General features: G+C 40.0%; 2 protein-coding genes across 4 annotated transcripts in view; both read right to left on the reverse strand.

The window, feature by feature from the left end:
• The window catches only part of LOC115130498 (protein FAM13B-like), an 82814-nt gene extending 66967 nt beyond the window's left edge, over positions 1-15847 (reverse strand). The window contains exon 1 of one of the 2 annotated variants that reach the window (XM_029661697.2): positions 15620-15847. The gene's annotated coding sequence lies outside the window, so the exon portion shown is untranslated. The remainder of the gene's footprint in view (positions 1-15619) is intronic. The other variant, XM_029661698.2, reaches the window with a different exon arrangement.
• A 3141-nt stretch (positions 15848-18988) lies between these two features.
• LOC115130499 (C-X-C motif chemokine 14-like) lies at positions 18989-24274 on the reverse strand. 2 transcript variants are annotated; one of them, XM_029661700.2, is made up of 4 exons: positions 23961-24274; positions 23019-23124; positions 21209-21322; positions 18989-20366 (listed from the first exon to the last, which is right to left on the reverse strand). In XM_029661700.2, the coding sequence occupies exons 1-4, from the start codon at positions 24025-24027 to the stop codon at positions 20351-20353; spliced, it is 303 nt and encodes a 100-aa protein (XP_029517560.1). In that variant the 5' UTR covers positions 24028-24274; the 3' UTR covers positions 18989-20350. The 2 variants fall into 2 exon arrangements, with proteins under 2 accessions (XP_029517560.1, XP_029517559.1); XM_029661699.2 differs by having other exon boundaries at positions 18989-20369.
• Positions 24275-24690: the final 416 nt, after the last annotated feature.

The raw sequence follows: 24690 nt of genomic DNA on the forward strand, positions 1-24690 counted from the left end.
GACTAACTACCAATTGGATACCACGAACATTGGGGAGAAAAAGGGGTAAATGGAAAAAATACATGCGTATTATTACTGCACGTAGTCTAGTTCAAATGAAATGTAGTTCTACTAAACGCATTACATCATTTGGAAAAACACCAATATTTTCATCAGATATACAATAGTAGTGATGGGGCCGGGATCTATACAGTTACCCTCTGGATATTATTTGACAATATCGCAATATTATTTTTGCACTAGTTGGCTGTACCAAAACTCAAGTAATTCAAAGCTTATTGCCTATCTTTTTAAGTTAGGGAGCCAATTTGTTTCAAAACTTGTTTTCTCGTGGCTTTCTTGTCCCTATGCAGAAGACATACACTACATAACCAAAAGTATGTGGACATTCGGCATTCCAATTCATCCCAAAGGTGCTCGATGGGACTGAGGTCAGGGTTCTGTGCAGGCCAGTCAAGTTCTTCCACACCGATCGGGAAACTATTTCTGTATGGACCTCGCTTTGTGCACGGGGGCATTGTCATGCTGAAACAGGAAAGGGCCTTCCCCAAACTGTTGCCACAAAGTCGGAAGCACAGAATCATCTAGAACATCATTGTATGCTGTACAGTTAAGATTTCCCTTCACTGGAACTAAGTGGCCTAGCTCCAACCATGAAAAACAGCCCAGACCATTATTCATCTTCTACCAAACTTTACAGTTGGCACTACGCAGTCGGGCAGGTAGCGTTCTCCTCGCATCCACCAAACCCAGATTAGTCCGTCGGACTGCCATATGGTGAAATGTGATTCATCACTCCAGAGAACACATTTCCACTACTCCAGAGTCCAATGGGGGCAAGCTTTACACCACTCCAGTCGCCGCTTGGCTTTGTGCATAGTGATCTTAGACTTGTGTGCGGCTGCTCGGCCATGGAAACACATTTCATGAAGCCACAGGATTTTTGGAACTCAGAAGTGAGTATTACAAAAGATGACTAACGATTGTTGCTCCTAGATGTTTCCACATCACAATAACAGTGCTTACAGTTGACCGGGGAAGCTCTAGCAGGGCGGACATAGGATGAAATGACTTGTTGGAAAGGTGGCATCCTATGACGGTGCCACATTAAAGGTCACTGAGCTCTTCAGTAAGTCCATTCTACTGCCAATGTTTATCTATGGAGATTGCGTGGCAGTGTGTTCCATTATATACGCCTGTCAGCAACGAATGTGGCTGAAATAGCCGAATCCAGTCATTTGAAGGGGTGTCCACATACACCATACAGTCGTGGCCAAAAGTTGAGAATGACACAAATATTTCCACAAAGTTTGCTGCTCCACTGTCTTTAGATATTTTTGTCAGATGTTACTGTGGAATACTGAAGTATAATAAGTAGAATTAATCATTTCATAAGTGTCAAAGGCTTTTATTGACAATTACATAAAAGTTGATGCAAAGAGCCAATATTTGCAGTGTTGACCCTTCTTTTTCAAGACCTCTGCAATCTGCCCTGGCATGCTGTCACTGGGCCTCATCCTGACTGATGGCAGCCCATTCTTGCATAATCAATGCTTGGAGCTTGTCAGAATGTGGGGTTTTGTTTGTCCACCCGCCTCTTGAGAATTGACCACAAGTTCTCAATGGGATTAAGGTCTAGGGAGTTTCCTGGCCATGGACCCAAAAATCGATGTTTTGTTCCACAAGCCACTTAGTTATCACTTTTGCCTTATGGCAAGGTGCTCCATCATGCTGGAAAAGGCATTGTTCATCACCAAACTGTTCCTGGATGGTTGGGAGAAGTTGCTCTCGGAGGATGTGTTGGTACCATTCTTGTTTTCTGGGGATTCAGTTCATTTGCATGGAAAAGAGGGACTTTGCAATTAATTGTAATTCATCTGATCACTTAATAACATTCTTGCGTATATGCAAATTGCCATCATACAAACCGAGGCAGTCAACTTTGTGAAAAATGTGTATTGTGTCATTCTCAAAACTTTTGGCCAAGACTGTACATACAAAATTATGTTGAGCAATATGTTTGGAACTTCAAAATGCAGTATAAAACTGCAATACATATCGTATCGGCCCCTAAATATCGTGATAATATATTGTGAGGTCCCTGGCAATTCCCAGCCCTATACAATACATGAAGATATTCAAATGATCCCACAGAAAGCTTACAGTGTTGGCATGCTAGAGAATACCTTAATACAGACATTTCATCCAGAAGCTATCCACATGCATGTGGTGTGAGAGACATGACAGCTATGTTAGAGCCCAGTGGTGCAAGGATTCTTCCAAATTAGGCTAGTGTAAGCTACATGGTGGAACTTGAAGCTGTGCTTACTGGCCTGTCATGGCCTCCCAAATGAGTCCACCAGCTCAGGAATCATGAAGAAAAACTAAGTTGAGAAAACTAACCAGCTGCCAATGCCTGTTGGCTAAGTAAGAGAGTTGCCTTCTCAAGGGAGAGAGTGGGGTGTTAAAATATTAACAGACTAGGCTGTACTTATGAATGTAGCGTCGATAAGTGCACTGTGCAGTAATGTCTTTATAAGACCGATCTATGAGGCATAAATTAGGCTAGCTTCACACTAAAAACGGTTCAATGCAGACGTTTTTTATCCTGTTTGGGATAGGGGGCAGCATTTTCACTTATGGATGAAAAGCGTGCCCAGAGTAAACTGCCTCCTACTCAGTCCCAGATGCTAATATATGCATATTATTAGTAGTATTGGATAGAAAACACTGAAGTTTCTAAAACTGTATGATGTCTGTGAGTATAACAGAACTCATATGGCAGGCGAAAACCTGAGAAAAATCCAACCAGGAAGTGGGAAATCTGAGGTTTGTAGTTTTTCAAAGCTTGGCCTACCGAATACAGTGTATATGGGGTCAAATTACACTTCCCAAGGCTTCCACTAGATGTCAACAGTCTTTAGAAACTTGTTTCAGGCTTCTACTATAAAGGAGGGGGGAATGGGAGCTCTTTGAGTCAGTGGTCTGGCAGAGTGTCACAGACTTTTGACGAACTGTAAAGGAACTTTGACTGACTGGACCTTGTGCTCGCACCTCATGAAGATGGATTACTGGGCTGAACGCGCTAACAAGTGGCTATTTGGACATAAATGGACTATATGGAACAAATCAAACATTTATTGTCGAACTGGGATTCCATGGAGTGCATTCTGATGAAGATCATCAAAGGTAAGTGAATATTTATAATGCTATTTCTGACTTCTGTTGACTCCAACACAGCAGATATTTATTTGGCTGGATTGGGCTCTGAGCGCCGTACTCAGATTATGCTTTTTCCGTAACGTTTTTTTGAAATCTGACACAGCAGTTGCATTAAGGAGAAGTATATATTGTATCAATGTTTATTTCTGGGATTTGATGTGCCTATCTGCAAAATCACCGGATGTTTTGGAAGCAAAATATTACTGCACTAAAAATGCCAATGTAAACAGCTTTTTGGATACAAATATGCACATTATCGAACAAAACATACATGTATTGTGTAACATGATGTCCTATGAGTGTCATCTGATGAAGATCAAAGGTTAGTGATTCATTTTATCTATATTTCTGCATTTTGTGAGTCCTATCTTTGGCTGTAAAAATGGCTGTGTGTTTTTGTGACTTGTCTCTGACCTAACATAATCATATGTTGTGCTTTCGCTGTAAAGCCTTTTTTAAATCAGACACGATTGGTAGATTAACAAGAAGTTTCTTTAATTTGGTGTATTGGACTTGTTAATGTGTGAAAGTTACATATTTCAAAAAAAAAAAAAATTGAATTTTGCGTGCTGCCCTTTCAGCGGAATGTTTTCAAGGGGTGCCGCTAGTGGAACCCCTAGCCATAAGAAGTTCTTAACATCATAATTTCTGGGTAACAATTAAGTACCTTACTGTGATTAATTTAAAACAAAGTGGTCAAAAAGAAACAAAAATAGCCAATTAGCAAAGGTTTGGAACTCTTAGTCTTATTGAGAGCACTAATTTACCACCCCGTGATGTCACCAGGAAGGCAAAGACTCCATCCCACCAAAACAGGCTGAAATTTCAGGCTGTCTTTTCAAAAAAGCTCTTAGAGTAAAAAGGAATTATCAGCATTCAAAATTGTACAGTATTATTCCAACTACATAGTGTGGAAATATATATAAAACACAGAAGAAGAAAAAATTATGTATTCAGGTTGATGACTGCACTGGGCCTTTAAGAAACACAAATGAAGTCCCCACTCCCAGCTCGAGTCACACTGCTTCGTGGTGCGACGGTCATTCTCACCTTCCAAAGGGATGCGATTAGACGTCATGCTACTATATTTTCCGTGATCTGACCCAGGCTGCACAATTCCTGTGCACACGCCCACCTAAATCAGAGGATTGTTTCAAATTCATCTCACTATGAAAATGGAATTTCCTATCATGGAGTCAGTCCTTGCCACCCACCATGTTCCGCAACAAATGACCTACATTCAATATGAAAGTCATTTCTACAAGATGGCGATGAATCGCTTGCCCCTGGCCTCTTTTTGGTGGAAAACTCAAAGAAACCCTCTTGTTCTGTACATGAAACTAGTGCAGACCCTCAATTACTTTGCATCCCTCTTGACAAAGGGCTCTTTTGTGCTCATGAGAAGCCCTACTTCTACTGTCTTACCAACCACTTAATTTCACTGCCTTGTTGAGTGTCTGCATCACAAAATACCACACTATTCCCTGCATCACAAAATACCACACTATTCCCTATGTAGAGTGGACTTCTTTTGATCAGGGACTATAGGGTTGTGCACTATATAAGGTGCGCTTTGAGATGCACCCTTTGTCACCAGCCACTCAATGTGGTCTTTTTACAACATACCATTTCCAGTACAATCTCCAATAAGCATGGTCTTCTTAATCAGATTGCTTTGAATTAGGCGAGGGTCACAGACAGACTTGATATAATAGGAAGATGGGCACAGAGCAAGGACAAAATGTTCCCAAATCCCCCTGTACTTGGCTTTCATGGACAGAATGGGCCAGTCTATCTTAATCCCACATATCATGCGTGACAATCTTTTCATCCACAATGTCAGCCATTGTTAGGGGAGGGAGAGGAGCCCAGATAGAACAATCAGCCAATGAGGTGGTGCATTGTTCCTGTTCGGTTCTGCATTTCATCTGCCAAGCCTAGCAGCAGTCCTCACTTATGCTTTTCTTTTTCAACAATTAAATCACCACCAATGCTAATGACAAATCCGCAATTGGAGGGGGGGGGGGGGGGGGGTTGATTTACTCAACCTCCCGCCTGCACCCCCCGGCTTACTGTCTGACTCCCACCCGCTACCGCAAGAACTGGTCCACAATGTTAATTTAGACATGTGAAGCAGCTCACTTTTAGCAGCAATGGTCACTGCCATTTTGTGCCCTATAGGCAATATTAAAATGTGCAAAAATAACCTACCGAATACAGTGGCAAGAAAAAGTATGTGAACCCTTTGGAAATACCTGGATTTCTGAATAAATTGGTCATAACATTTGATTGGATCTTCATGTAGGTCACAACAATAGACAAACACAGTTTGCTTAAACTAACAAACAATTATGTTTTCATGTCTTTATAGAACACACCGTGTAAACATTTACAGTGCAAGGTGGGGAAGGTATGTGAACCCTTGGATTTAATAACTGGTTGACCCTCTGGCAGCAATAACCTCAACCAAACGTTTTCCGTAGTTGCGGATCAGACCTGCACAATGGTCAGGAGGAATTTTGGACCATTCCTCTTTACAAAACTGCTTCAGTTCAGCAATATCCTTGGGATGTCTGGTGTAAACTGCTCTCGAGGTCATGCCACAGCAACTCAAATTGGGTTGAGGTCAGGACTGACTGGGCCACTCCAGAAGGCGCATTGTCTTCTGTTGAAGCCATTCTGTTGTTGATTTACTTCTGTGTTTTGGGTCGTTGTCCTGTTGCATCACCCAACTTCTGTTGAGCTTCAATTGGCGGACAGAAAGCCTAACATGCTCCTGCAAAAAGTATAGATAAACTTGGGAATTCATTTTTCCGTCAATGATAGCAAGCTGTCCAGGCACTGAGGCAGCCCCAAACCATGATGCTCCCTCCACCATACTTTACAATTGGGATTAGGTTTTTATGTTGGTGTGCGGTGCCTTTTTTTCTCTTCACAGTGTTGTGTTCCTTCCAAACAACTAAACTGTAGTTTCATCTGTCCACAGAATATTTTGCCAGTAGCGTTGTGGAAAATCCAGGTGCACTTTTGCAAACTTCCGACATGCAGCATTGTTTTTTTTGACAGCAGTGTCTTCTTCCGTGGTGTCCTCCAATGAACACCATTCTTGTTTAGTGTTTTACGTATCGTAGACTCGTCAGTGATGTTAGCATGTTCCAGAGATTTCTGTAAGTCTTTAACTGACACTCTAGGATTCTTCTTGACCTCATTGAGCATTCTGCGCTGTGCTCTTGCAGTCATCTTTGCAGGACGTCCACTCCTAGGGAGAGTAGCAACAGTTCTGAACTTTCTCCATTTATAGACAATTTGTCTTACCGTGGACTTATGAACGTCAATGCTTTTAGAGCTACTTTCGTAACCCTTTCCAGCTTTATTCAAGTCAACAATTCTTAATTTTAGGTCTTCTGAGATCTTTTGTTCGAGGCATGGTTCACATCGGGCAATGCTTCTTGTGAAAAGCAAACTCAAAATTTTGTGAGTGTTTTATAGGGCAAGGCAGCTCTAACCAACATCTCCAATCTGGTCTCATTGATTGGACTCCAGGTTAGCCGACTCCTGACTCCAATTAGCTTTTGGAGACACTATGTGTGTTTATTGTTGTGACTTAGATGAAGATCAGATCAAATTTGATGACCAATTTATGTAGAAATCCAGGTAATTCAATGGGTTCACATACTTTCTTGCCACTGTAGGTTAAATTACCATTCGTTTTCCAAACAGTTTTTCGATTTAATTTAAAATATTGCGATATGCCTGGCTAGGTTTCTCCACTTTTCACTGACAGTCGCAACTCAACAATCATCTATTTGGTATTTGCCGTGCGCTCAGCTCAAATTGCGTGCCTTTCCGACTGTAGGTTGTGAGATTTTACCCTTTAAAGAAGCTAAATGATCCTCTGTGGCCAAATCATGCTTTCTGGTGTATTAGCCTATTTTGAATGATTTTATTTCTGTATAGACCGGAGTAAGCTAATTAGGCTATATAATTTTGGCAATTTAATTACATTTACACAGAAAAAATATATAAAACGCAACATGCAGCAATTTAAGATTTTACTGAGTTACAGAGGAGAAAATCAGTCAATTGAAATCCATAAATTAGGCCCTAATCTATGGATTTCACATGACTGGGAATACAGATACCTTACAACAAAAAAATTGGGTTGTGGATCAGAAAAACAGTCAGTCACCACCATTTGCCTCATGCAGCGCAACACATCTCCTTCACATAGGGTTTATTGTGGCCATTGTAATGTTGTCACATGCCTCTATGGCTGTGCGAAGTTGCTGGATATTGGCGGGAACTGGAACACTGTCGTACATGTCGACCCAGAGCATCACAAACATGCTTAAAGGGTGACATATCTGGTGATTGTGCAGGCTATAGCAGAACTGGATCATTTTCAGCTTCCAGGAACTGTGTACGGATCCTTGTGACGTGGGGCCGTGCATTGTCATGCTGAAACATGAGGTGATGGCGGTGGATAAGTGGCACAAGAATGGGCCTCAGGATTTCACAAGTTCTCTCTGTGATGGTTTCTCACAGTTTGTGCATAAATTCATCAGTTACGCAAATCCACAGTTTCATCAGCTGTCTGGGTGGCTGGTCTCAGACGATCCCACAGTTGAAAAAGACGGATGTGGAGGTCCTGGGCTGGCATGGTTACACGTGGTCTGAGGTTGAGGCCGGTTGGACGTATTGTGCCAGATTCTCTAAAAAGGACATTGGCGGCAGTTTATGGTAAAGAAATTAACATTCAATTCTCTGGCAACATCTCTGGTGGACATTCCTGCAGTAAGAATACAAATCGCATGCTTCCTCAAAACTTGAGACATCTGTTGTGTGACAACTGCATATTTTAGCGTGGCCTTTGATTGTCCTCAGCACAAGGTGTACCTGTGTAATGATCATGCTGTTTAATATGCTACACCTGGCAAGTGGAGGGATTGTCTTAGCAAAGGCGAAATGTTCACCAACAGGAATGTAAACAAATTTGTACACAACACTTGAGAGAAAAACGCTGTGTGTGTGTGTGGAACATTTCTGGGATATTTTATTTCAGCTCATGAAACCAACACTTGTTGTGTTCATATTTTTTGTTCAGTATACTTTGGAGAAAGCTTAGTTCCTCTAGCCTTATAGACTCACCACCTATGTATTCCATCTTTGAAGTTGTTAATTGGAATTTGGTAAAAATGACATGCCGTTGCATCCGAGTTGCATGTTCTGTTAAACTAAAATGTGATTTCTGCATTCTGAGAACCGTGGGTGGACGCCCTAATCAGGTTACACAACCAATACATATTGGTTCAGTAAATTTCTTAAATTTTTGGTCAATTTTAATGCTGACTGTCAAGTTTCTGTCACCACATTTTCCTAACAGAAACCCTGCAATCTAGTAAACTACAGCCTAAATCATATTTACATTTCCTTGGAGGAACTGCCCCATGCATAGGCAGCCTACATTGAGACCGGACATACGAGGCCTACTTGATCTTGCATGCACGTATGCCCAACTAGGGGAGGAGAAGTAGGCTACTTAACTTGAAGAGAATTGAAAGTGTGAATGCAACAAATGTTTATTTAATTTTTGTAGAGCGTTTCGGTGGCAGTGTGTTGAAAGCAAGTAGAGAGCTCAATGGAGACTATGTATTCCAACTAAAAACACACAAGTAATTGACTTTCACCTCAACAGACTTTCTACTGTAGGTCTGAGGTGACTGCCTCACCTTAACCTCTAATGGCGTCTGCATGCTTCCCATCCAAAACAGTTCGGAACAGTTTGTGTGTATATTACCACAAACATTTTGGTCTTCGGCAAAGGGGTTTTTCGGCTGATCGTGGACACTACATTTTCCGAAGCAAGCTGAAATTCATTAGCCAAAGGTCATTGGTTAACAGTAGGGATTCTTCAATAAATGTTTTATTCAACCTTTATTTAACTAGGCAAGTCAATTAAGAAATTCTTATTTACAATGACAGCCTACCCTTGCCAAACCCTAGGGTGATTCAATGATAGTTTTCATGCACATTTTTTTCACTTTCAAATTACTGCACCAGACATCTAAGAGGTAAAGTTGCGCAACTAAGCAAAAACGGCTAAATTAATGACAGATTCCTTGAGCTATCTTAGATTAATTCTGACTATTTTGAGGGAGTGTATACTGGCTACGGCGTCTCAAGATGGAAAAACAGTACTATTGATGCTTTTCTCTCGTTTTTCAAGCGAATGTCTTAAGGGAGTATGTGAGCACACTCGTTCAGTTAGGTGCCTGCCAAAATGAAGCATGTGGAAGCCTTAAGTGGCACTGGCAAGTAAAGATAATAGGAGAGGTAGATATATTGACACCACTGAGAAACAGATTTCACAACAGGGCAGTCTGATATTGACTGGAGGGAAGAGAGGAAAAGGATATAGGCTAGGAGCAGACAGAGACAACATCTGCAAAGTCAACACTACCTCTGAGTTGAACCTAATGCTAGTCCTGAGGTTGAACTCATTGACCTTAATTAGAAAATAGGCCATTGGCGATAAGTTGAGTGCTACTAATATGGGTAGAAGGATAAAAATAGGGGGTAGTAGTAGGGGATAGGAGATGCTGTGCTACTCTTGCCTTTGACACAGCAGTTGCCTGAGCATCCCATGGGACTGATTCCTTAATAACTAGATCTCTTTAGGGGACAGGAATGAGAAGGGCTTGTTATTTAACCAAAGGTCGGGGTGGCAGAGAGAAAAAGGTAATAGTTCTCTCAGTAAATCAGCACCTATTCATAAGTTACAGTTTACAGCACTGATGTAGCCTAAATTTATACAGGGTGCCAATTTATTGTTCTGTAGATAACATACTAGGTTAGAATATGGAACAGATAATCAGTTACGACCTAGGTGTGAAATGTCTGTCACAATGCCATTTTACTGTCTGAGCATGGGCAGACCTAACCATGTATTGTGCATTTGCATACATTTTCCATCTTGGATACTGATGTCAACTGTTTGAAGGCTTGAGGTGTGGGTGTAGGCTTGAAATGCCTGCAACTTAGCAGAGTTGGCTCGCTTGCCTTAGACAATGACATTCTGATTATGGATTTAACATAGACTTTATCACCTCTGTACCAGCGCAAAACAAGAATCCTATGCTTTGTTGCAAGGAACAGTCCTTCAGCATTCTCAAAAGATTGTTGTGTGTGTGTGTGGGGGGGCTGATAATGAGAGTTGATATTTGAGAGCTATGAATAGAGGCAATGAATAACTAATGCATGGCTTAGCACATAGCAACTTATAAAACAACAGCAGGTCAAAAGAGAGAAATTCTTGTAAAAATATAATATCTTCAGAGAAATTAGCCTTACCTCACCTGAGCCCACTACAACCAAGACAATGAAAAAAAATGCACATCAGAATGACTTTGCAAACTGAAGATCCCTCCTTTGCCGCTCAAAGGAAGTAACAACTGATTTATAACATGGGTAGTGCCTCACAGAAATGAGTCATCATGACAAAAACCTCACTGGGCAGATCAAAGACTGGAATGATACAATGGAGGAAGACAGGTTTGTGTCATCAATGTTGTGAGGCCCATTGTTTAGCAATAACCACGAAGGGTAAAGATTCAGAACGTTGGAAAACTTCACTTACATGTTAATTTCAAGCAAAGCACATGCTATATTTGTAGGTGTAAATCATATTAACGCCATCTTAACTGGCTGTATAATATATCCTTTACTACAGCCCTACTAATATCCAACTTGAAGAATGTATTTTCTGTACTAGAAATATTTAGCTAGCTAGCTGCCCATTGTTAGCTGGTTGGATGGGCAGCTAAGCAGGTTGGTATTGCATTGCTAGCCAGCATTGAAGATCGACAAACAAAGCAAAAAAATGTATGCCGGCTAGATAACACTGCTTTCAACCTTACCTAGAAGGGTTACGATACGAATGTCTCATTCAAAAATAGTTAGCCAACTAGCAGTCTTTGGGTTGCTTGAATGTCGTCACATTCAAAATGCTCAACAGCTAGTAGCAACTTGATCCAGTTCTAGCCTCCAGAAATACACTGCAGTGGAGAATAAGCAAAGCAAAAACTCGATAATGTTCTTGGTCTCTCCCCGGCAAAAAAAAAAAATCTTAGTCAACTGAAAGTAGTCAGGTTGACCGCAGTGCGTTTAGAGTTCAGCGTATCAAAGAGAGGATCTCTCCAAACATCATCTTTGGTTTATCGTGATTCAACAAGTAGTCTTGGTTGATGGCAACTGTTCTTTTCTGCTCGTCTTAAGCCACGCTCACTTGTTCGGCTTTTTCAAAAATAAATAGGTTTTAACCTTTATTTAACTAGGCAAGTCAGTTAAGAACAAATTCTTATTTACAATGATGGCATACCCAGGCCAAACCCTAACACGGACGACGCTGGGCCAAATGTGCGCCGCCCTATAGGAACTCCCAACCACTGCCGGTTGTGACAGCCTGGAATCGAACCAGGGTCTGTAGTGACTCCTCTAGCACTGAGATGCAGTGCCTTAGACCGCTGCACCACTCTGGAAAAAACACATGTAGGCTGCTGAGCTTGTCTGCTGAGCTTGTCTGCTGAGCTTGTCTGCTGAGCTTGTCTGCTGAGCTTGTCTGCTGAGCTTGTCTGATGCTTTAAGCACTGCTATTCAAAATTAAGACAAATTACTAAAGAGGGCGCCAGAGATCAATAGGCTAACCAGAAGATAAAAACCTGTTCCCGACCCTGCTGCTGCTAGTCTTCGCAGATTCTGCCATTAAGTCCCTGAAGTTGCTGGTAATAGGCTACACCATGGGTCAGCAACCTTTTCAATATGGAGTGCCACGTTATCGTACCATTTCAACTGATCTGCGTGCCAGTTATGATTTTCATATGCACATTTGTGGCACAATTTAAAATGTATAATAAAGTCTTCATATCTCAAAATCAATGTCATGATAATCAAAATGATATCTAAATAAAAATGATACAAATCTAAAAGTAGCTTCTATTGCAAATATTTTAAAATTGCCTAAATAAAGCAAACAGAAGCCCACAGGTAAAAAATATCCCGGGAAAAAATGAATATCCTATAAAAATCAAAGGCTAAGCATGGCTTATCTGTAATGAACTTGCAAAATTGTATCAACTCTTAACTTGGTCCAGTGCAAAGCTGGTGCTAGCAAATTTGCAAAACTGTATAAAAAAAGGGTACCCTCAAGGGTATCCTGTCCCAGTGAGCTCCAGACAGACATACACTGCTGTAAGCTATTTTGTGCAAGGGATAAGAAGTAATCAGGTAGGCCTATTTTATATTTTCCCCCTTTCATGCTGAGTGGTAATCAATAGGGAGAGAGCTTGAAAGATTACAATGATGAACTATTATCATTCTAAATGGATGTAAAAACAGAGACTTTGTTTACTTGCCGTTCGAGGTGAAGACAAATTAACTTTGAAAAGCTCCAGTGATGGCGAGTTAAGGCAAATCAGAAAGAGTATTAGATCCCCAAATAAGGCACATTTATAGGCCTACATTTGTGCGCAGGCCAGGTAGACTAGTCCTACTTCTAGATGCGTAATCAGTTGTCCTTACTCACGATTGACAGGAGCGCTCCAAACAAAAGACAAAGAATTAATTTGACAACACTTATATAATAAATAAACCAAAACTTAGTGTAGCCTAGGTTGTGCGCTCTGCAAACAACTGGTCCACTCCTACAATAACAACGGTAAGACTATAGAAAACACAAGGTTTTCTATAAATATTTAAGCAATTTAATGCGGCACTAAAATGAATGCATTTCAATGAGAAATTCCTTTTTCTTTACCCTTTGTGGGTGGAGCCGAATCTGTTGCTAGCGTAGTAATTTTCCACATGGAGGATTTTAAAACTCATTTCCTGAATTGACAAAACATTTCAACTGAATTCGCTCCTAAGAGTATCCAAGAAGCATTGGGTCAGTGCCAAATAGGAGACTTTACTCCCAAGCTCATTTGGAGCCTATCAGTCCTGAAAGTTTGCTTTGCTGTGCTTCTTACGCCCTCTGACCTTGAGTGCGTACATACAGTGGGAAACTGATCTTGTGCCTTCAACTCCACTGCGCTCTCCACTCAATCAACAGGAAAACAAACTCAGCTCAATATAGCCTTTGGCAGACGGTGCTTCACCACAGCATGTTAATCTTGTGCTTACAAACCACTCCCCTGCCTACAGACATTAGATAATATCAAACATTACTTCAGGTTCTAACATTTCACTAATAAGGATATACAATAATAAAAATAAAAAACTTATTTAAAATCGGTCTAGTTATCACATGACACGATATAGGAAAATGTTTCACCCAATAAAAACTGATAGAGATTCACAAGACAGGCAAAAACAGTTATGTAGAGGGGATAATTCATACTGGTGCACCAACTGCCTCAGGACTGTCCAATGTCCATCTAAGCTGCCAGGGATGGCGATGGAAAGGAGAGCCTAATCCAACACCAGGAGGAGAGCTCACCAAGCAGAGAAATCCCCTGGCCTGATGGACAGCTGGTTTAGGCTGTGGTAATCTGAACAGACACACATTCAGCAGGTTTAAAGGGCAGGACACCTCAACGCATCTGCTGCAAGCATCCGGTCACAAGATAGACCTAGGCCCCACTATGGGGTACAGGTCTATCTTGTGATCGGATTCTTACTGGACATAGGCATAGGCCTACCCAGGGGCTCCAAGAAGCCAAGTTATTCTAGCGTCCGCCTTTTTCTGTTTAGAGAACCTCTGGGGTTAGCCCGGTTCGTTTAATTCTGCTGCGAACACATCGGTTTCTGGCCTTTTGGACGTCCTGTCCTAGGCTCATCTGACCAGATTTGGTTATGCTTGGCCCGTTTGCGTCACAAAACAATCCTCTAGCAACAACAATCTCACATGGCAGGAGGCTGTGCACTCGAGTGACTTTATTTTCCTTTCCTGACATTCCCTCAAATGCTAAGGTACCATTAAAAGCTTGCCTGCAGATAAAACTCATTAACTATCTGTCTGACATAGAAGTAATTGAAGACAGAGAGGAGATGACATTCAGTAACGTAGCAAGCAGTTAAACATTCTGGTATTCATTTTAAAACAATAAAAAAAAGATTAGGCCTAAATGTAATACAGTAGTTTGTAGAATCTAAGTCAATAGCACCAGCGTGGACATGGCCTAGTTATAGCTCTCCATCATCAGAGCATCACTGCCGCTGACCTTCAGATCCCACATATTTGCATTACTTCACAATCTCAAGCTGGTGTTAGCTTTATTGAGGTGGGCCATTTTCATTCAGCTTGGCATTGATTAATCCAAATAAAATGGAATTGCAGAGGACAACAATGCATTTTAATCACAATATTATTGTTGGATGAGGGAGACTTGTGTTGCGTTCGCATTGCAAACTATTCTTCGAGATCATTCCATCATATTTCAGGCATCCACCATGCAATAAATAAGCTTGGTGTTTTTCTTTAGAGGCCGTGTCAGAAGTTAATCAGATGTCTAAAGAAAATTGCCAAATTAAAAACTCAATCACACAGAAAAAAAAGGGTCAAATTCGGATAATCAAAAAAAATAAACCGGTGTGGATTGTCTCCATCCATCCTCTCCTGATTCAGACTATACCAATTTCATGGCATCCTTGGTTCAATAGCTACTAACGAGAGAAAACCGAATATCCAATATAAAACAACCTTAAAATTACCTACCAGCTCTCTAAAAAGTCGGGTAAACAATACTACAGATGTTTTATAACGTATAACTAGCTTTATTCCTGTGGTTGTGTGTGTCTAAAATTTCAAGCAGCTAAAGGACAAACCTCACTGACAACCGTCATTCTATTCAACGTTCTGGTTTGCAAAGGAAAGAACATTTACACGGTTTTGTAGCTATTAATTTCAGGCTGTTTACATAACAATGTGTATTACAGTCTGATTAAGACTAGCCAATTCACTGTGTAACGTTTACTAAATTGCAATAGAAAAATAAACTATTGAATAAGCATTTGTGAGAAAACGAAAATGCTAATTGTGGTCATGTCTAACATTCGTATTAGCTAACACGAAACCGAAATTAAACCAATCTCTGGCAGGACTGACCGTGGAAAGCTAGCTAGCTTTCTGGTTAGCATATACTAAATGTTAGCAGGCTAACTGGCAGAAGCTGCTTTTCACCTAGTTAACGTTAGCTAGCATCAAATTCTTGGCAATGGGTTAAATGAAAACAAATGAACATCGCTAGTAGGCGTTTTAGCACATTCATACCCATCAGCCTGCGGACGTGACTCCAGAATAATGCAATTATTTAGTCAAACAAAAACACCTGTACAAATAATTAGGAAATGTTAGCATGCTAACAATGTTAGCTAAACTGGCGAGCAAATGTTGTGAACCTACCAGATTAAATCCAACAGGAACGGAGAGCGATGACCATCAATTATCGTTTTGAGTTTTTAAATTTAGGTCTTTAACGGACGACAAATTTTATCAAAATGAAACAGATATTAGCAAAACAAACAATTGATAACATAGCTAGCTATTTGAAAACAATTCGGTTCCCGTTTGTTGAAATTCAGATACCGTTTGTAGTTCGTTGCTATAACGTCTCAGCTCACACCCACAAGAGATGAAGCTGCCAAATTTTGTCCCCGCCTCTCCCTTTGCTCGGGGTTGTATTAATTGGGCACCAAACTTAATCAAACATACTAAAACAGGGAGGGACTTTATGGAATTGTCCAATAAAAATAGCTTATTTTCGTGTTCCGTCGAAAAATGTTTTAAACGTTTTTCTACGTTGTGTTTTAATGAATACCACCAGTAAAGCAAGCGGAAAACTTCCTCATCCATCCACATCGCATCTCACATCTCTAGAAGCAAGAATGTCAGATACAGTAGCAGTTTATGATATAGCATATGATATAATCGCTAGCTACATGTTGCCATTACATATTTTGAAGAGACAGTCACAGTGCAGACAGCTAGATGTTTCATTAGAAATGTTTTCAAGGTAAAATTACATAAATTAAAGTGGTTTACAAACAACCTTCCATGTGAATAAATACTCAAGTTATCACCTTGTCTATACAATCGCAGCAGTTCACAAATCATGTTGATCAAATTAAAACAAATGGCTTGAAAATAATGATTAAAACATACATAGCGTGAACATGTTGGCTACTGCTCATTCCCCTTTTTGGCTAAATTATTTGACTTTTCAGACTGTTCCAAACTGAATATCGTTGGATACATTTATTCAAAATTATTTAAAATGTTCAAACAAAGATGACTTTATCTGATACGATGCATCTTGGATTTGAAATTTGGGACTGTCCATAATGATCGAAAAGAAAGAGTTTGTGCGCCATCTACTGGGAGAAATACTACAGATTGTTTTTGCTGTTGTGGCTCTTGCTCGATAACAAGGATGTGATGTGATAGCCAGAACGAGCTGTGGCTCAAAGCAGACAAATAAACGTTTTTAGTCAGACATTCACGTTTGCCGTATATAGTTCAAATATCTAGCCAATACATCTTCAATTGAATAACACTGCGTGTAAGGTGCTTGTCAGAACTGTAACGATTTTACACTTTCGTAAGTATAAACTAGTAGTAGTCATTGCTCTTGCTCGAGAGAACAAATTCTGGATGATTCGATACGTCATCGTCTCACTGGCTCGTTCTATGGAGAGCTTTCATTGGCTATTGCTGATCGCCGTTCTCAAATCTTGCTGTTGCATATCTCACACTACAAGAGCATCGCTGATTTTGTGCGGGAAAAAATCAAGCATGCTTGAAAATATCGGGATGTCTGTGACTGCTCAAAGACGGGATCGAAAGCTCTCAGATGGCGTCTCTTTGAGCCGCTTACATTAAACGATCGATGATGACGGCCGAGCAACATGGGAAACAACATGTGCATTTTGTGTCTGATCTCAAAAACATGTCTGGGACTGTTAATAAATCGGGGACAAAATCGGGTAGTGTACAGCCAGCTTTTAGACAACCATCATCTTTCTATGACAAAAATATATTCTTCATCAGTGTCTCTATCAGAGGTAAACGGCCAAACGTGTTTAATTTTTGTTGTTGTTTTTGTTTTATTGGTGGCCACAGTATTACATGTAGTGTTTGTGATGCAGACATTTCTGCATTTCTCAAATTAAAAATCAAATCACATTTTATTGGTCCATACATATGTTTAGCAGATGTTATTGCAGGTGTAGTGATATGCTTGTGTTTCTAGCTCCAACAGTGCAGTAATATCTCACAATACACACACATGTAAAAGTAAAAACATGGAATTAAGAAATATTAATAATATTAAATATTAAGATGAGCAATGTTGGAGTATGGAGTATACATATATATATATATATATATATATATGAGTAGGATTGTCCAAACTTTTGAACAAAAGTTTGGACAATCCTACTCATTACATCGTTTTTCTTTATTTTTACTATTTTCTACGTTGTAGAATAATGGTGAAGACATCAAAACTATGAAATAACACATGGAATCATGTAGTAACCAAAAAAACAGCTTCACCTGGAATGCTTTTCCAACAGTCTTGAAGGAGTTCCCACATATGCTGAGCATTTGTTGGCTGCTTTACCATCACTCTGCGTTACAACTCGTCCCAAACCATCTCAATTTGGTTGAGGTCGGGGATTGTGGAGGCCAGGTCATCTGATGCAGCACGCCATCACTCTCCTTGTTGGTCAAATGGCCCTTGCATAGACTGGAGGTGTGTTTGGCCATTGTCATGTTGAAAAACAATTGATAGTCCAACTAAGCACAAACCAGATGGCATGGCGTATTGCTGCAGAATGCTGTGGTAGCCATGGTGGTTAAGTGTGCTTTGAATTCTAAATAAATCACAGTGTCACCAGAAAAGCACCATCACACCTCCATGCTTCACAGTGGGAACGACACATGCGGAGATCATCTGTTCACCTACTCTGCATCTCACAAAGACACAGCGGTTGGAAACCAAAAATCTCAAATTTGGACTCATCGGACCAAAGGACAGATTTTCACCGGTCTAATGTCTATTGCTTGTGTTTCTTGTCCCAAGCAAGTCTTTTATTATTGGTGTCTTTAGTAGTGGTTTCTTTGCAGCAATTCGACCATGAATGACCCAAACTGCTACAGACCTATATCTATCCTACCCTGCCTTTCTAAGGTCTTCGAAAGCCAAGTCAACAGATTACCGACCATTTCGATTCCCACCATACCTTCTCCGCTATGCAATCTGTTTTCAGAGCTGGTCATGGTTGCACCTCAGCCACGCTCAAGGTCCTAAACGATATCTTAACCGCCATCGATAAGAAACAATATTGTGCAGCCGTATTCATTGACCTGGCCAAGGCTTTCGACTCTGTCAATCACCACATCCTCATCGGCAGACACGACAGCCTTGGTTTCTCAAATGATTGCCTCGCCTGGTTCACCAACTACTTCCCTGATAGAGTTCAGTGTGTGGTTGCAATGCTGTGAAAAACAAGTGCTGTACTAGAGTACAAATGTATATTTTTTGCATGGTGACTCTTATTTTGAAAAAAACTATCCACGATTGAGTTGCCAGCATAATATCCTGCTGCTGGAAGACCGCTAATCCCATCCCAGTTCATTGGGGAGCACATAGCACCTTCTATGGATAGCCTAAAATATCAATCCATATGTTGTCTGAAAGCTCATAGATGTGTGGAGTAAAAATATCTTGATTTAGTAATTGAGATAAAATATCAAGGAAACAATGAAAGGGCTGTTTTCAGACAGTTTTTTTATTGCTGTGCTTGTTGATTCACACTCCTTGGAATATTTTGAATGTGTGCTTGGTGAGTCAGTCCAAACACAGATACTTAACATTTGTTACCGAATGAACATTTAAATAGCAAAACAGTAACACAATAAATTACACTAGAAAGTCTTAGAAGAATTCTCACAAAAAGAATACAACATTTGTATGTATATATTAAACAAGAGGAATGCACATTCTTTGAAGAAAATGTATATTGAGCATTCTGTTTGGTGAAATAAAAAGTCAACTGTCATTGTAGCGACGTATATCAATAGCTTACAAAACAGTCACACCTTTTCAAAGGTCATCATTCAAAAAGTGTTGGATAATATCATGAACATGCTCTATAATTAACCACTTATGAAGCAATTTCATGATTGAATGTCTTGATTCTTATGAGGGTTACAATGAGAGATTTCTTCAAATGTTTATTTTCCATAGGTAATGAAGACTTTCTTCTAAAATTAAACATGTTGATGAACTCCAGTCTTTGTAGAATACACCATAAGAAAACATCAGGACAAGGATACAAATGAGAGTAAATGGGAAACGTATAATACCATTGCTGTTTACGATTGTTCATATCAGGTACAGAAAATATATGTCTTACAAGATCTAAATGAACAGGTTGACTTTATATACTGCTCATAATAAACTACAACTTAATGATTGCATATGGGAATGGCATGGCACCAATGAAATCTAAAATGACTACACATTGACCTGGGTGTGTTTTTCTTGTCCAATTTCTCTTCTTTGAATGGACACAAATTAACTGACATATTTGGGTGCTTGGTCTGAGTAATTAATAATTCCCTTCATCACATTCCCTACACATGTATACAGTATGCTGTGTTTAACACTTCTGGAAGCACACCAAGATACGGAAGTACCAGTATACAATAACAAGAATACCATGACCCCTTATTGTTACAAGACATCAACATACAATAGTCCTTGGAACAAACAGATGGTTCAAGGGCAAACATCTCCTATCCAAAAAACAACATGGGCCAGATTCATCAAGGACCTTTCTCACAGCATTTCCTGCATTATCCTATTCCACTGGTAAACAGCCTTGAACGTTGGCATTGGAGAAATACTACCATTATTACAGTTGAAATTACTTAAGTGAGTAACAATAATTAGCCTGATGGCCAACTAAAACGGCACCAGCAAACTAGAAATCTCTTATATGCGTGATAAATCTCATTCCAAGACGAAGTACTGATTGCTCGGAGATTATGTCTTGTACTTCATAAAAACAGTCTTATTAATGGCGTTTTCTTCTCCACTTTTTCCCCTTTGTGCACATAATCCATGGTTTAAGCTTCATACACCCTGCTAAGAGAGAAGGGAAAATGTTGTTAAATACAGCCAAATATACAGTACATGATTACTTAGCTATATAGATTCCTATAACCATACTTTCCATAGCGGGAGAAGCTACACGGACACACCTGGTGCCCAAATTGATGACGGATGTCGCATTGTGAGAGTCGACGAATGGTTTCGGTTCAGCCTGTTCAGTCAAATGTGTGTGTAATATATATATATATATAATATATAAATAAATAAAATAAATAGTTTTAAGTAGCTAGACATTTATGCCATAGTTTTTTTGGTGAGAAAATCACTACAATAAATGTGCCTTAGACGTCACCCTGGCCTCTAGTACAAACTGTTCAGTCTATCCATATTACCGGAGCTTCATCTTATTCTTTGTATTTCTATGGCAGATTCGCAGCTACAATTTATGGAAAACACTTGGAGATAATAGATGGCGAAGTGAAAGATAGTGGTTTTCCCTACCCATCTGTGGTGAAGTTCCCTAAATGCTTATGACAAATCCAGCTCCAGAACCAGCCATAGCCTAGCCAGCTTACTAATATTTTGAATATGCTGTAGCAACAGATATCATTAGCTAGGTAGATAAGGTTAGCATGTTAGCTAGCTACACTGACAGCTGTCAGTTACTTATTGTTACTTCTCCACTCAATGTGGAAATCACCACAACGTTCCCACCCCCAATTCATGAATATGTATTTAACAGCCTGCATCATTCTTCGGAGGTAGAACCTAAACAAGAATTTCAGCTATAGGATAGAAATTACATCGAAATACAGACTGTAATTGCCCTCTGGTGGGGGCCATTCAAATCATGGAGTGGGATGACCTCTCACCTATGCTTATCCTTCCAGATCCGGAACCACTTGACTAGGTTTTTGGTACTCTGCAGTTTAGGGTGCAGACAGTACTCCTGACCTTTGAAGCGTGCCACGTTCTCCATGGTGACACTGAAGAACAAAAGGAGAGAGTGTAAGAGAAACCAGCTAATCCACATTACTGCATGAACAGGCTTTAAAAACAGCACTGGGTATACATGATCTCAGAGCCTGGCTAGATGAACCCATTGACATTCAGAGCAGCAGTTGGAGAGACAGTCTGTATGGCATTTTTGAGCCACCAGTGACATGTGCTGTGTGTTGTGCCCAGAGCTCTGCAGGGGTTTTTCAAATCAATCTCTTATAGTTTGTCTGCTTCTTAATTAATTATTCACCTGCCCAGCCAACAGAGGCCTTGGATAATTTCTAACTCTTGGTTGGAGTTGGAGGCACTGCTGTGACAGTGGAGGTGGCCCCGCAGAATGTTAAATTCTGAGACGTGAGCCATGCCAGCCAACAGAGAGAAGGGGCACTGTTTCCGGAGCCCGCTGAGTCTCATTTTTCACTTAGGTCAGTGGCCAGCAGCCACTATTTTATGCAAATAGACCAGCTTTAACTGTTTGGTGTTCAACTAAAATGTATCACATTGGCCCCCAGGATATAAGATCAGTTTAATGGTCCAAGGAGCCAACAAATCTTTGTTGGATGGACCCTAAGGCCTTTTGATAAAATCAAGAGCAATGTAAATGTAATCCATGACAGCGGGACAAAAAACATTTGAATTCATGGTTTGGGTTTTTCTGTTCATGGGAACACATCTATGCAATACCTCAAGTGAACTACAGATGGCGAAAGAGTATGTGATTATTATTTTTATTTTTTACAAAAGTAAGCACCACTTCCACTGAAAATGACTAAAACGTGAGATCAGCATCTATTTTGGAAAGGGAAAGCAACAGTATAGGGCAATTCAACTCCATTTTGAACCCTTAGAAAGTCCATATTGGATGCCTATTGATTTCTCCCACCGGAGCAGCATCTGTTGTCAAACTGGGAAAGCTGTTCTGACTGTGGCATCTGGTGGAAATCACAGATTTCCTGGTTGCAAAAATTCTACACGGTTCGCTCAATTTCAGTTTGTGAGAGACAAGCACTGAATAGTGTAGGGAATCATTGTACCATCTAAATCTCAGTGAAATATATGTTTAATAACAATAAATAGTTTTTACAGCTGTTTTTACAACTCAACTTTCATTTTGGTCTACCGACTTCAAACAGATGTAAAAACAGTATTTTTTTTGTTATCGGAAATTATATTTCACAGTGATTTAGATGGTACAATGATTCCCTACACTATTCTGTGCTTGTTTTCTCACAAACTGGAGCGAAAAGTGTGGAATGTTCGCAACCACGAAATGACAGTGACTTCCACTAGACAGCTATAAAGTCCAGCAGGAGAAATCAATAGGCGAATATCACAGCCAATCACAACACTGGCAGGTAAGTAATACTGTGAAACACTATCCTGCCACTATTAGTACTAGATATACACTATTCAAATTCCAAAAAATACTAAGTGTTACACCTTTAAGCTAATAGGTTCTCAAAATATCCATTCAGATTCCATATAAATATATGAAAAGGTCAATCAGCTGCTTTGATATAGTATGAGATTAGAAAATTAGAGTGAATATTTATTAAAAAGTTTGTGCATTTGGTAAACAAACTGAATTAGCACAAGGAGTGACTGACATCGGAGACAAGAGGACAAAAGCATTGTAGGGAGAGAGAGAAAGCAGGATAGAAATGATTCACAGAAATTACTCACAATATCATCTTCTCTTGGCAGAAAGGATGTTTGGGTTTGATCTCCAGCTTTTGCACATCCTTGTAGCGAATCTTTGGCCCTTTTCTTGTGCACCTGCACTTGTAGGCTGTAAAAATTAAATAAAACAGACATTACAATTACAATAAAATGGAGGTCAAATGAACACGTTGGTCTGAACGTTTAACCATCAGTAGATCTATATTTTCTAATGAGAATAACGGATCAGTTATGACTTTCGACTTCACACAGTGTCAGGCGTAGTTCTTAACCTGTATGAAAAACGAACAAAGAGAACGATTGAATAGGACTGTAATTGTAAAACATTCAACTTTATTGTTGTCTCCACTGTAAATCAAGGCTTGTGGATTCACACCGCCACTGGGACTGTTTAACACGCATGCAGGTGGTCAGGTGAACCACTGTAGCAGGCTCATGCTTACTTTGAAACGTGTGACCCACATCTTCAATGCTCCCTCATCAAAAGTCATCTCCAATTCCTCAACACCGGGCATTACAGTTCTCATCAACCACGCGAACCAAACAAATCAGATAAAGAGCAACGCATAAAATGCTAACAACCATCATTCATTTGGTGAAATGTAAACCCTTTAAAAGGATAACATTTATACAACGTCGCCTGGCTTCAGACTGTGGCTGTGTGGTTAACGCAATAAAAACGAACAAAGCGACAATTATACAAAACAAAAACAGTATTATAACTGTTATGAACAACAATAGCCTATACGGTTGCCAAAAGGGAGTAGATTTGGAGATTACAGGAGCAATTACAGGAGCAATTCGGCTGCACAACGTTTTTTTTTTTTGACTCATTACCAGATTAACATGTTTAACGGCTGAACACATACTATTTCCGATAAATTTCAATTGGGTCTGGCTCCTTCACATAAATTTTCCATTGCTCAAATATAAATACATATTTACCTTCTGTGTGGAGGGAATATAAGGCAATAACTAACAAAAGCAACGCTGCTGTTGTACAACGATGCATCTCGTCTGCTGATAAGGAACCTCAAATTCGGACCTCCCGGCTGGTTACCCCAACGAAACCTCACTCAATCGACAAGATCTTGGTATTCGCACTTTAATTTGAGGAGATGACAAGAGGAACAATGTTTGATTTCTATTCCTCCGAATACTCTTGAGTTTTCACCAACTCTGTAGGTCCAGAGAGCTCAGATCAGAAACGTCATTCAGACTTCACGCTGCTTGCCGTCTTTCCCAATATGTTGTTGAGCAGCAGCTTTTAAAAACCCTCTCTGTCCCATCTCATTACCATGCACAGCGAGCCAACGAATCAAACACTTGTACAAGAGAAGTGGGATACATAAAAGAGAGGGTAATATAAGGGGAAGAACCCTAAAGGAGTGGAAGTTTAGATACCAGTTGATTAGAGTTACTATGCTGGGACAGAGCGCAATTTACTCAAATATTCTAACAATGTAAGAACATTTGTGCATAGCCCAGACATTGCTTCTGATTTTCAAACATTTATATTCAGGCTATTCAGATGAATTGAATCTCCTGACTTCAGACCCTAGACATGGCATGATTGTGGGCAAACGTCTTATAATCACAGTGGTGGTGAAATAAATATTACATTGGGACCATCTCCGGACTTTCTGGCAATTTAGGCACTTCAGAGGTATTGTTT

Source organism: Oncorhynchus nerka, linkage group LG6, assembly GCF_034236695.1.
Source record: "Oncorhynchus nerka isolate Pitt River linkage group LG6, Oner_Uvic_2.0, whole genome shotgun sequence".
Lineage (NCBI taxonomy): Eukaryota > Metazoa > Chordata > Actinopteri > Salmoniformes > Salmonidae > Oncorhynchus > Oncorhynchus nerka.

What these genes read in the sequence shown, in the direction of transcription:
- LOC115130499 (XM_029661699.2), bottom strand. Translation starts at nt 24,027, where the DNA reads ATGCATCGTTGTACAACAGCAGCGTTGCTTTTGTTAGTTATTGCCTTA. An exon ending in ATATTCCCTCCACACAGAAG is followed by an intron (nt 23,125 to 23,960) that starts GTAAATATGTAT and finishes TAATTTTTACAG; the next exon opens with CCTACAAGTGCAGGTGCACA. An exon ending in TGCCAAGAGAAGATGATATT is followed by an intron (nt 21,323 to 23,018) that starts GTGAGTAATTTC and finishes TTTGTTCTTCAG; the next exon opens with TGTCACCATGGAGAACGTGG.